A 12579-nucleotide genomic window follows, 5' to 3' on the forward strand; every position below is an offset into this window, starting at 1 on the left:
TTTTCTCTTGATAATTAGCGTATATGTAGATGATAAATATAAAGAGAAGATTTGTTTCATCCACGAGCAAAATGGACGGCGGATGTCAAATAGTGACGTTTTATGTATGAACGTTGCATTATGACGTGCAGAAAGATAAAGGGAAGTAACTGTATATTTTTGCATTAAGATCCGATGCATAGTTAGGTCCCTTGAACCTCCAAGCCTGCTGCTCCTTTCGTTTAGCCAAACGTGTACTTAGATTGACCTGAGCAAGTATTATCTGTCTCAAGGTTTGCCTGAGCAAAAATGACAACACCAACAGAAGAAAAGTAACAGGTTTATGGCAAAACAATAAAATTCAGTATTGGTAATGTTAAGTACACAAATGCACATACAAAAGTACAATTATAAAAGTTAATTTTCCTTCATTATAAAGTACATTATTTGTGTAATCTCTGTAAGCAAAAGGTCACTTTAAAGGCACCGAGTAATTACTAAAATGAAAGCACAAAAGGCGTTTTCTAATAACGATATATGCCACAAATAAAGATTCTCTCTTTTTACTTCTCTTTCCCATCTTCCGTTACATGCAGAAAAACACATAGACATACCCTCGACTATCATATACCACACCACAACCACACCATCGTCGAACCACAATACAATTCAGAAAAGCGGTGGGATCTGAAACACAAACCTAAAATGATTGTTTTTGGATTAATTAAGATCAGTACAACTCTGTTTGTAACGAAACAATTGTTAGGATGCTACAGCAGTCAAGTCATCGGGACTTCAACTATAGACATCTGCTGTCCATGATCAAATCACATACATCTTCAGAGAGAAATAGCTATCGTCTACGAACATTATCTACTTAGCACCTGTAAATTAAGACACTCATAGACTGAACACCACGAGAGCGCTTTCTGGATCCACAAGGAGGAGTGGGAGATGGGTAGGGTCACTTCATCTCTCATTCCCAACTCCCCACTTGGCGGCAGACGGTCTTGTCTAAAGTAGAGTCATCTGCAACACAGTGTTTCTCAAAGGTTTCTCAACTGTTTACATTTACGTCTCCTTGGTGTCATACAGCTAGACGATGACCACGTGATTAAGCCTGGGCTTCGTCATCCGATTCAGAGCTCTCTGGTCCGAACATGAGCTCCATGGTGAAGGATGTTCGGCGGGGCGGGGCCCACAAAATGTCTCGCACGTCTGGCTTGACCTCCTGGCGGCTTTGCTGTGACACGATGGACATGAGAGCTTCGTTCTCCTCGCTGTCGTCGCTGTCCTCGTCACTTATGTCCGTCCCCAGGTACGTGTCTGTCACACTCCGACGGTGGCGGTACAGGTTTAGAGCGTCGCCGAAAGACAGCGGTCGCTGGAACTTGCCGTGCTTCCATGGCGAACGGCGGGGCAAGTACTCCGCCCTTTTAGACACGGTGGGGCTGTCTTTCTCTTCTTCCTTTTCCATCGCCCACAACAGGTTCGCTGCTGACAGAGGTGATGTCGACGCGGGGCCTACGTCGTCTTCGCAAGTCTCTGCAGGCATAAAGACGTCGTCGTTGTCGTCGTCTCCGCCCTCGTCTCCGCCGTCATCTCCGTCGTCGTTGTCTTTGCTGTCGACGTCTTCATCCTCCAGATCGGGAGCACCAAACAGCTCGCGGTTCTGCAACTCCTGGGCACTGCAGGATGGCATGCAGGTAGGTGTCATGTCGTGAAAGTGCGTGAAGTCGACCACGTAACCATCGGTCTTGGAATCGTTGTGCCTGACCTCCAGACGATGGAACTTCTGGCCCCACATGATTTCCCACGAGTAGTACGACTTCCGGGCCTGCATAAAGCACCCAAAATTCTCACATAATACTTTGTTATCTATATGTACGTACAAAAATTGAGAAAGACAAAGTGTTTCATCACCTTGTTTCGTGAGTTATAAGCTTCCTTGTGTGTAAGATACGAAAGCCGTAGCCTTATCCACACACCGCTTTTCTTATGTTACCTTATAAGGACAGGTAGAGATTGGTAGTCCTGTTCAGGCATATCTCGAACCAGCGACTTTCTTGTTTGTTTCTCTTTCTTTTTTCTTTCTTTCTTTCGTTTTTTTAAAATCTTTCTTGTTCTATTTTTGCTTTGATTCACTCTTTCTTTTTCTTTTTTATGTTCCCTGTCACCGGCAAAAACATTCCCTTCTCCACAAATAAAAGCCATTCACTTAATTTATGATTTATTTGGTGAAATCCACGCATTCGAAGTATATATTTTATAATGTTACGATTTCCTTTTTACTGTTAAAAAAGCCAAGGATTATGGAACAGGTCAACTCCAGATTCAAAAGACCTATGATGACACATTTTCATCAAGATCATAAACATAAAGAAGGAAACACAAACACAAAGACGACCTGAAATAGCTTGCTGGTAGTGGCCGAGACCCCGCTGAGGACCACAAGAAGTTCGTATTGTCCTAGGAGAAGCTGGTCACGTGACAAGCTCCAGAACGGCGAATTTTCATCCACAACATGGATCAGCAGAGATGGCCAGTACAAAAATAAGTTCTGATGACTTCCTTCTCCCTCCAAACTCACCGTGAACATTCTGGAACACACGAAAAACAAACGGATAATGATGGCTGCTGGCTTGGTGGAATGTATTAACAAAATATTTAAGCGTATCTTCTGTACGTTCTGTATCTTCGTCTGTTTGCACACTGAAATATAACGAGGACTAGCTTCACTTTTTTCGCTAAGCTCAAAGTCCTAACTGGCGAAGTTGAAAAGCGTACCTGACAGGTACTTTATGCCCTTGTCTTGCTGTTGTCTTCTTTATCAACATGGCCGTTGCGTGTGCGCCAATGACGACGTCTTTGCGCAGGTCCGCAACGCGCACTCCCAGCTTCCGGTGACCGTCCTCCCAAAATATCACAGCCTGTTTACCATCAGCAGTCAGCCAGCCAGCATCCCAGATCCATCCGTAAGCACGGACCCATATACAGAAAGCGAGAAAAACAAGTTTTAGTTCTTTGTGAGCTCTGTATTTTTTCCGACAGACTAGAAAACGTTTTGAGGGTTTCGAATTTATCGGAAAGATTAGTGAAACATTTTTGTAGGAGGTATTGCCATTATAAAAGCGTAAACAGCTTTCGGTTTCTTCAGTTTTTAGGCTTCAGCCTGGGAGGCTGATCCACACTCGCTCAAGCATCCAGGGACTAGTCACTTTAGCACACACAACATATAATAATTCACTCATCCATCCTACACAACTAACCGTGTTGCTGAAGAGGATGGTCTGGGAATGACTTTTAGCGCGTCGCATTTTGGAGACAACGAGCGAGGCCAGAGCGAACTGGACACCCGTACCGACCACTAACTGTATCATAACGAGGATGTAAACCCCCGGACACTCCTCTGTCTCATACCTGGTCCCGTAACCTGATGACCATATGTGAAGGTCCTAAGATTACGAGATTTTGTTGCGCATATATTCTACCACAAATTCAGCAAATATTAAAGAAGCACAGACTTGAGGAAGAAAAAAAAACACTCAGAGGTTTTTCTTAAACATTAACTCAGAAACCATTGTCTGTAGATTGTGCCTAAGATTGGTAAAATTTAAGTTTCTTCTGTAAGTTTAGTAGCAGCGTAGTGAAATACTTAAATACCATCACATTTGATTGTATATTACTAATTAGTCTAACAATCCAACAGCTTGATTTTATTTTCGTTAGGGATGAGAAGAAGGCTCGAGCATTAGTCACTGTCATCATTTCATCGGTCGTGTCACCTATGTTTCGACTAGCACACATAGCAAACCAGTGGTAACCACTACTTTGTATTCCTCACCTGTCTCACCTGCCTCGAGATCCACTCGCACCGGATGTTCGACTTACCTATGGCAGACATGGTCTCGATGGAGAAGAGGAAGGCGCCGGTGAAAGTGGAGACGCCGACAAGGCAAGGTGCCCAGTTCGTGTTATTGAGGTTCCTCGGCTCCAGGTCGCCGTGCACCACCATCATGAAGTAGTACAAGCAGGCGAAGCCAAGCCACCCCAGCACCACGCCCACCGTGAAGAAGAGCAGGTTCCAGCGCCACTCGATGTCGATGAGCGTGGTGTAGAAGTCGGACAGGTAGCGCCTCACACGGTCAGGTACGCCTGTCACCGCTACGTTCTTGCTGCTGTTCCACACCAACCGGTCCACCTTAGGTCTGCGCCGTTTGATTGGCACTCTCATTGTTCCTCTTATTGTTGATACCAGTGACGATGTACTTGGCTCTAGTGCCTTTGGGGTTGATGCTGGTTTTTATTTATTTCATTTTTTTTGGCGGAAGTGGAAACTGTCATAACTGGACTAGTAGACGCTTGCTGGCAATTCAGCATCGATGCTTCCACCTCATCTTCACTTTCATCGTCGGTAGCTGATGATCACGCCAAACACAGTTAGGAGCTGAAAGACACGCAGCGTACAGGATGGAGAAATCGTCAGGACACGTGACTCTTTACAGGAAAAAGCAACAAATGATAAGTTGGACTTAGATGATGACACCTGACCTTCTGAATCATGTCTCGCACGAGACCTCAGTGACGACACTCGACAACACAAGATGGCCTACTCTAACCGTATCAGACCCGTGTTTTAGACGTAACTGTAAGTAAACGATTATTTTTGTTTGTTTGACAACTTTTAATTTGGATTGGACGTGATTCAAACGTAATATCTATTTTTTAAGCTCATCTTACCATTTGAGATACTTTTTCTTTAAGGTCCCATATGTAGATATATCACTTTCTGATCATCTGTTCTGAAAAAAAATTAATATTTTTTTAAATCGAAAAGAAGATTTATGATTTTAGATGGGAAAGAACAAGCGAATTTGAATGTTTACTTTAACTTAAATTACAAAATCCCCATCACTGAAAAACTAAAAGAAATACATTTAAAATTACGCAAAGCAAGAAAAAAAAACCAACAACAACAAACAAACAAAACAAAACAAAACACAAAAAGCGCAAAACGACCGTAACACACCAAAATATTTCTATTATATCAAACATATCAAACGCACTGAATTTTATACTAATCGAGGCTTTTTCTCAAAAAGTTGAGCTCAGTTCACTAGCAGCTCACACTGAAAAACTGCCTGCAATAAAACTTCAGTGACAGTCCTCTCTTCCGGCGGTGAAGGATGTAGATAGTTCTTTACAGAGGAGGTGGATGCACTAGCTGTCGCTAACAGCCTTCAGAAACCAGTATTAGTCGAGGAGTCACGACTTTTAGCGGACTGGTGACCTCTGCTGGGGTCACGTCCTGTAAACCTTGTTTATAGATGGAAATCAGTCAAGCAGGCGGCGCAGGGATTTACACGCCCCCGAAGCGGTAAAACGTCTCCCTATACTGACGACAAGGGCACACAGTGAAACCAGCGGAGATTGAAGATAACAGCAAAGTGGAGAACAAAAAACAGGAAGAGGGGTGTTGCGGGGTGATTGGGTGGTGGTAGAGGTTGTAAGAACGAAGAGCTGAGAGATTTTAAAGAGAAACTTACGTCAGTGAATTTTTCAGAATCGGGATTTGAATGTCTATTGGCGGATGCAAAATCGTGAGTGAGAGAGAGAGAAAGAAAGAGATTCTGTGAGTGAGTGCATGTTTGCGTCTGTGTGTGTGTGTGCACGCATGCATGCCTTAGATCAAGTGTGAAGAAGACCGAGAATGAGTCACGTGGCTCCATTTTCCAAATATTTTCCCACACCCTGGAGCAGCACAGCTTGGTGTAATGGCGGCAAGGACCTTTCCCACCAAAGTCACAGCCGACGGCAAAGACCATTTTTAGACACCACGACATCTGTTAACCTTACAGAGCTCGACCTCAGCTCTAGAATATCTATACAGCAAGTCCCTCTTTGTAATTAAAGAAATCCGTTTCAAGAGGAAAAGAGGAATTGTTTTTTAAAAAAAATAACCGTAATTGATAGGCGTGAGAGGAGCTCCGTGCTTCAGTTGCTGTAGTCACCTTTGTCCATCCATTAACACCGTGGAGAGTTAATCAGTAAACTATCGTGGATGAGGGAGCGACGGGGATTAGAAGTGGTCTCAGTGAACCCAGTATCAGTGTTTGAACCATTGTTTAAACTGTTCTTACTGAGTATTTTACTGCGAACTAAAGTAGGGGACTGTCAGTGTTTCAGTGATCTACCTTTCCTTGGGGATGGGTAAGGTGCAGATAAAAATGAATCATGATATCTGAAAATAATAAGGAAGCAGGAGACCCTTTTACGACCTCATAAAGGGTCAGGGATGCCGCTACTGAGCATCTGATGTCAAGTCTCTAGCTTGTTGTAGTGTTAAAATAGCTACTTTTAATGCATGGACTGCTAATAGATATTGCTGTTGACCTGTTACATACTTTCTACTCTCAGTTTCAACTGATTCTCCCTACCCCCATATAAAGACTATAGATTTTAACAACAACACCACCAACAGCAACAATAATAATTCTTACCCTTGCCTATATAACAAGTATAAAAATTTAGATACGAACGGAACATAAAATTAATCTTACAAATTTAAATGAAGGTTTTCTGTTCGGAAAACATTTCTGAAGAAATTAATGTACTTTGAAAATGTGCGACGGCAATATATATATAAGTGCTCTGAGTTTTGTTCTTAAATGTTTGTAGGTAAAACTCTAGCTGTAACGTCACCAGCCACCTGCACTTGATGGTTCCGATATACTTCATGAAATTATGTTTTGGAAGTGCACGGAGTGCGTCCGCCCCACAGGATCCTTGCCGATATCGTCGACAGACAAGTCCTTTCTTTCCGTGAAGGCACCGGAAGCTGAACTAGGGGCGGGACCAGATCGCCACAACCTCAGCTTTGGTCTCAGTGTCTCACGATCTTCTGGTGTCCAACTTCTAACTTGTCTAAGGTCCTGGGAGCTACGCATGGTTTGACTGTGAAGCATAACCGTGAAATGAAAGTCTTCCAACAATTTTCTGTCAGTTATATAGTCGACTCCTAAAAGAAGAAATCGCTCTGCGATGTTTTTCTCCCCCTTGCTGTGTGAGGACAACACCAGTCTTTGTTACAGATGGCGCCACTCTGTCTCCATGTTGTCCAATTTAGATAGCAAAATTAGAACGACCATAAGATGTTAAATTAGATATTGAATGTTTATCAATGAAAGTCATAGGCGTTTTAGCTGAATATATTTTCTATGCTGTAAAAGTCAAACTACAAATAAATCCGATTGTTGATGTTACTGGTGTAATAAATTAAATCAAGAAATAATATCAACCAAGCACATTTCTAATTGGTTTTTCATTTACTTACAGTTTCTGTATTTCGGATGGAAGGTTGTATATATACAAGGATAAAATGTTCTACTTTAAAAAATGTTTTTTGCCACAGAGTTCACCTTTAAATAGGGGTGGAAAACCTCCTCCTCGCGAAAGCATGTGATCCGGCACGCTAATGCAGCTGGAGATTTAAGTAAATCTATATGATTTTTTTATATGAACATCAATGTATATTAAGTAAATAATAATAATAATAATAATGACGATATAAATTTTGAGGGACAAGCAAGGAACGAGATAAGACACATACGAGTACATGACGAGACTGATAGTATACTTCTCACCGGCTTCCTGCGGCCTACATGGATGTATTTGAAGAATTGTGCATCTACGTCACCTTCATTAGAAGACCAGGGTGGACCACTTCCGGTTTAAAATCGGCCGTTGGGACACGTAGCGTTCTTCGACTACGTCGATTCAAACAATTAAAAAAAACAAAAGTTCGTCGACATTGCTGTACAGTGTACAGTTTAGGCCTGCAAGCGTCCAAACTAATCCCTAAATGGATTTCCAAAGGATGAGCATAATTATGGCTGGCAAACAAATTTATTTGGCTTTATGAGCTTATTTCTGCACGTGCAAGTATGTCTGAGTGTGTAGCACGTGTGTAAAAAATGTGTCAAAGCTATGAACTTCTCCATCAGGAGGAGGTATGTGTACACTAGTCATTATAATTATTTTCACTGCACAACCACCACAAATAGAGAATTGGGCATTAAGAAGAATATTTATGGTACTATATAATGTCTCGTCTAGGAACTTTTAAACTTGAAAACACACATTTTACTGACACCAAATATAGCAGGTTAAGTTTTAAGTAGGAAAATTGATATGTCTTGCAAATGATGTTATCAATATCAAAATGGCCCCTTGAGGGAAAAAGGTTCCCTACCCCTGGAGTAGAACATTTAGCAGAAAATATCTCTGCCTAAAAAAGTACTATTAACTAAAACCCTGCGATATGTGATTCCTTTCCATGCGACAACCTCTAAACAGCGCAAAACATAAAGCTTATATTGATCACATGCTTCGTCAAACATAACTTGCTCAATGTTATTTGCAAAAAAAAAAAAATGTGAATGGCATCTTCAAGTAGAGTACTTCAGCCCATGAATTTCTTAACTGCTTTCATATTTACCTTTCTTTTTATTGCTTTTCCTCAAAACTTGTCTCCTTCGTGATATTGCTTTCATTATGCTTCGTTTAATAACTAGGACATCAAAGGGATAAAAGGAAGTTATTCAGTAGGCTTCCCGAGTCCCTTTTAAGTGCACCGGCTCCTCTCTGTCTATTGTTGTTTATTGTCTCAGTCGCAAACCCAAGTAAATAGAAGTCATACTTACAGGAGGGCATACAAGCAAATGAATAAAAGTTTCTCTCTCGCACAACACACACGGGCGCACATATCTGCTCCGTCACACACACATACACACGTTCTCACTAACACACGGTCACCTGTGCGATCTGTCAACAGCAGGTACACAGGTGCGTACACAGTGCACCTGCGGCAACTCAGTCAAACCACTCACCTGACTGCAGCGCGGAGAAACTTAAAAGAGTCCGCTTGATTTCCGCGCTCTCTCTCTCCCCCAAAGTTGAAAGAGTGCGCGACACGCCGCCTTCACTTCACACAGCATCACACGGGGTCAAACAGTCTTGACCTTACAGCAACTCCCTCACCATCCTAACGACGGACCTCACAAAACGTGGGACTTGATTTCGCTCATCTTCTTGTCTTGATGGCGAAAGAGTGTCCCTCGCCATCTCACCTTGCCCTCCACCTTCCCTACCCTGCGGGCGAGGCAGGCGATTGGTTGTCTGTCGGCGTAATTCAACATGGTGTCCCCGGGTTTGACACGAACCGGTTGGATGACAGACTCGCGTACTCCCAACACGTCGTCTCCCCCGGTACCCCTGTGGTATATTTAGCTCCACCGGGGCCTGGCTTCCTCCCCAGCATGTTACTGCGCAGCAGAGCCGCAGTCCCGTACAATTTGCAGAAAAAGATCCTCCCTCCCCTCCAACACCTCATCCCACGTCTCACCCGCTTTTACGCAGTCAAGGAAGTCAAGAACGACCATTTACAGCCCCTTAGTCCACACCGACGATATCATCTTCTGCTCGGTGTAAATGTTAGAGGGAGTGCAGCAATGAACTTGTAATAATAATAAAATTGTAATAATAGCGCCCATGCCTTTATAGATGCAATTAGTCAAGAGCTTGATGAAAAGGGAGAAGATGTACAGTCGCCCAAAGAGAGAGAGAGAAAAAAAAGGGCGGGAGAATACCACCCGTGTCACAAAGTTCGCGATACATTGCTGACACGAGTGGTTAAGCGGATTTTTTTTCTGGATGACGTCAGTAACAAGTTTCTCAAATTTCATACCCTTTCATGTCTACTCCTGGCTTTGGCCTGGGTGGACATAAATTCGCCGATTTGCGGGTTGATTACCAAGAGGACGGCTGCTATTAGCGGCATTTGTTCAGTGTGTAATGAGCATACATTGTGCAGATGTTGCAACCTGCTTCAGCTGTGCAACCTGATAATGTTCATGGAAGTTGAATTCCAAGAATATTCGGTGGTTTTTGTTGTTGTTTTGTTTTTTAAGACTAAAGTTCTCTGCATGGGAGACACACCTGGAAGAAGCTGAATGGGATTCATATTTCGCTGATACCCGACTCCGTCAGCAGGAATCTCATCTAATCTCGTTTTTCAAGTCCTTTCTCTCCCCACAAAAGAACTAAGTCAATAAAGAAAATAACCTAAATAAACAGGAAGACCATTATTTCCTTTAATTGTCGGAGAAGACACTTTCTTTCACCCCAGGCCAAGTTTGTAAAGGGGGCGTCAATAAACTAGGATATGGAGGCTTTGGTAACAACAATAATGCCGGGCTTCGCCTGTAGCTTGACCCTTAACCTCAACACCAGGAGGCAAACAAAAGTTTCCTTTTGGTGGGTGGCCGACACCCTGCACGAGATATTTCCTTTAGATCGGGGGAAAAAACTGCATGGAGGCATTCAATGGGAATTTTTCGGGTGCATGCAAACTAAACAAACTTACGAATATAAATCAGACAGATGACTTCAATACACTTCCGAGGGTTTTCGTCCTGAAAAGATGAAAGGTTTCAGCTCCTTTGTTTTATCCTCAGAGAAATTACAAGAGGAAGAAGAAAAAAGTCTCATACATCCTACTTTCTGTAGACTACTAGACCTATGTTCAACAAACAAGGTTGAAGGCCAAAACACGCATGAGAATTATCAGTTGATGATGAGGGGACTACTCGTCACCGAGAAAGCTGCTAGAGTTACCCAACCTGAGACATGGCGGACTACTGAAGGGATGCAGTCAAGCGTGCAATGAGCAGGTCAGACATCACACGCTGAATGTCTGCTTTAATTGACATACGAAAAGAATATTTTTTTTCTCTCGCACATTTTTCTGTGAGTTGCAAGCTCATTTATTCAGCCAGGAATATTGGGTCTGGTAGCAAGTGTCTGACATCTGTTGTCCCATAAACAGTCCATGGCCTCATTTCTCGCCTTGATGTAGTGATACAGCGCGTGAGCAGACGATCAGTTACGTGGCTCTGGTGTCGCTTACAGAAGCGATAAATAATGATGAGCTGAGAGGAATGCATGGTCAGATTTGGACATACACTGCGTATGGGGCCATTCTTTACAAACATCATTCAGACACAGAAACCGTAGTTGATGTAATATACAACTGGATGCTACAACACTAGTCTTGAGTGAGTGAAAGCCAAGAGCAAATCTCTTGCTACCATGAAAATAAACAAGACATTTTGGAAGTCGTTAATGGATTGATACTTCGAATCAACTACTGACAGTAAAGCGTTTATTTTTTTTTTCTTCTTCTATTTTAACGTGCGACTGTCCAGCTTTGCGTGCGACCTCAGGTTTGAATTTTAAAGAACTCCATGACTTAAAAGGTAAAAATAAAAATGCTGGCATTATCTTCCCCTAGGAATAGTTGTCATGACATAAGCATCACTGTTTTGATGAAGGTTGTCAGACGTAGAACAAATACTTCAGGACTGATTGCTAGAGATTTTTACACCCACTTGCAGGCTCTTCAGATGCGAGGAATCCTGCTCCGACATGCAAGTCTAAGAGCGGACAAGAAAAGGGAAGCTATGCAAATGAAGACGACTCTGGAATCTCAGCCTCTGCTGCTGCAGTTGTTGCTTCCCTTCCGCCATAGATGCTGCACTGGGACTTATTCTTTTGTGTGTGTGTGTGCGCGAACGCGCGTGTGTGTGTGTGTTATGCTAAACAGCTCTTGCTTCCCTGATGCCATTCGTCGTATTTATTACTCGTCATTAATTCATGTGTAACCTCTCAGAAAGTCGATACCCTTGTGGCGAGGAACCATTTCGTGGTGTGAGAGAGATTTTTCAGAATACAAGCCACAGTCTAAAATTGCACACTCTACTCCATGCGCATTTTGTGACCGTCTGTAAAGGCATTCAGTGGGTGGTGATCGTCCAGTGATAAAAATAACACAATAAAATGTGCAGAAACGTCGATATTTATTGTATCCCCTATACCACTGCAGCATATATATAAAACAATAAACGAAACACAACAACAGCGGCACTGAGATAATAAAAAAACCACCATAACAAAAAGAACATCCAAAACTGCGATGGCGATGGCGATAATGATGACGACGACAATGAGAATGAGGACGATATTGATAGTGCTCTTTATTAATCTACTACACTAGCTACAAAGTGCAGGCTGCTCGTGATGCTTGTAATAATAATTCATTGGCACTAGGATGCAATGCAGGCTCATCAATATGCATGCAGACACGGCGGCGACACGTAAGCCACACGTAGCTAAGGCAGACCTAGAAATAAAGACTTGTAGCCGCTGTCATCAGGTCTTCAAGTCTTGCCAGGCTGCTCAGCAGATCCTGTCCAGTAACCCCGCTGATGTTCATTTAACATTGTATAGTGATGTAGCATGCTTCACCTTCAAGTCTTTGGTGGTGGTGTTGTTGTTGTTGTTGTTGTTGTTGTTGTTGTTGTTGCAAAGTATACAGCTCTGGAATCTTCGAGAAACAAAACACTCAGACAGATGACGTTAAATAGTCTGAGGAGAGAGTAAATAATGGCACGACCTTTCAACTCCATAAACTTGTCATTCTCATCCCTCGGCAGGTCTGCCGACAAACCCCTGACCTTTGCCCTCTTGTAGCATTCGACCTTC

The 12579-nt window shown here is 42.7% G+C and overlaps 1 protein-coding gene across 6 annotated transcripts; it reads right to left on the minus strand.

Moving 5' to 3' along the window:
* Positions 1–303: 303 nt before the first annotated feature.
* LOC112572266 (G protein-activated inward rectifier potassium channel 3-like) lies at positions 304–9264 on the minus strand. 6 transcript variants are annotated; one of them, XM_025251868.1, is made up of 8 exons: positions 8868–9264; positions 7623–7745; positions 4720–4776; positions 3871–4426; positions 3249–3412; positions 2767–2909; positions 2387–2579; positions 304–1816 (listed from the first exon to the last, which is right to left on the minus strand). In XM_025251868.1, the coding sequence occupies exons 4-8, from the start codon at positions 4211–4213 to the stop codon at positions 1094–1096; spliced, it is 1566 nt and encodes a 521-aa protein (XP_025107653.1). In that variant the 5' UTR covers positions 4214–4426; positions 4720–4776; positions 7623–7745; positions 8868–9264; the 3' UTR covers positions 304–1093. The 6 variants fall into 6 exon arrangements, with proteins under 6 accessions (XP_025107653.1, XP_025107645.1, XP_025107681.1 ...); XM_025251860.1 differs by having other exon boundaries at positions 4720–4781; XM_025251896.1 differs by lacking the exon at positions 7623–7745.
* Positions 9265–12579: the final 3315 nt, after the last annotated feature.

The sequence above is a fragment of the Pomacea canaliculata genome, linkage group LG1 (assembly GCF_003073045.1).
Source record: "Pomacea canaliculata isolate SZHN2017 linkage group LG1, ASM307304v1, whole genome shotgun sequence".
Classification (NCBI taxonomy): domain Eukaryota; kingdom Metazoa; phylum Mollusca; class Gastropoda; order Architaenioglossa; family Ampullariidae; genus Pomacea; species Pomacea canaliculata.

Coding starts and splice junctions, on each gene's coding strand:
- LOC112572266 (XM_025251888.1), bottom strand. CDS start 4,213: ATGAGAGTGCCAATCAAACGGCGCAGACCTAAGGTGGACCGGTTGGTG. Junction 3,413..3,870: donor CGAGACCATGTCTGCCATAG/GTAAGTCGAACA, acceptor TATGGTCATCAG/GTTACGGGACCAGGTATGAG. Junction 2,580..2,766: donor GGGCATAAAGTACCTGTCAG/GTACGCTTTTCA, acceptor CGTGTGTTCCAG/AATGTTCACGGTGAGTTTGG.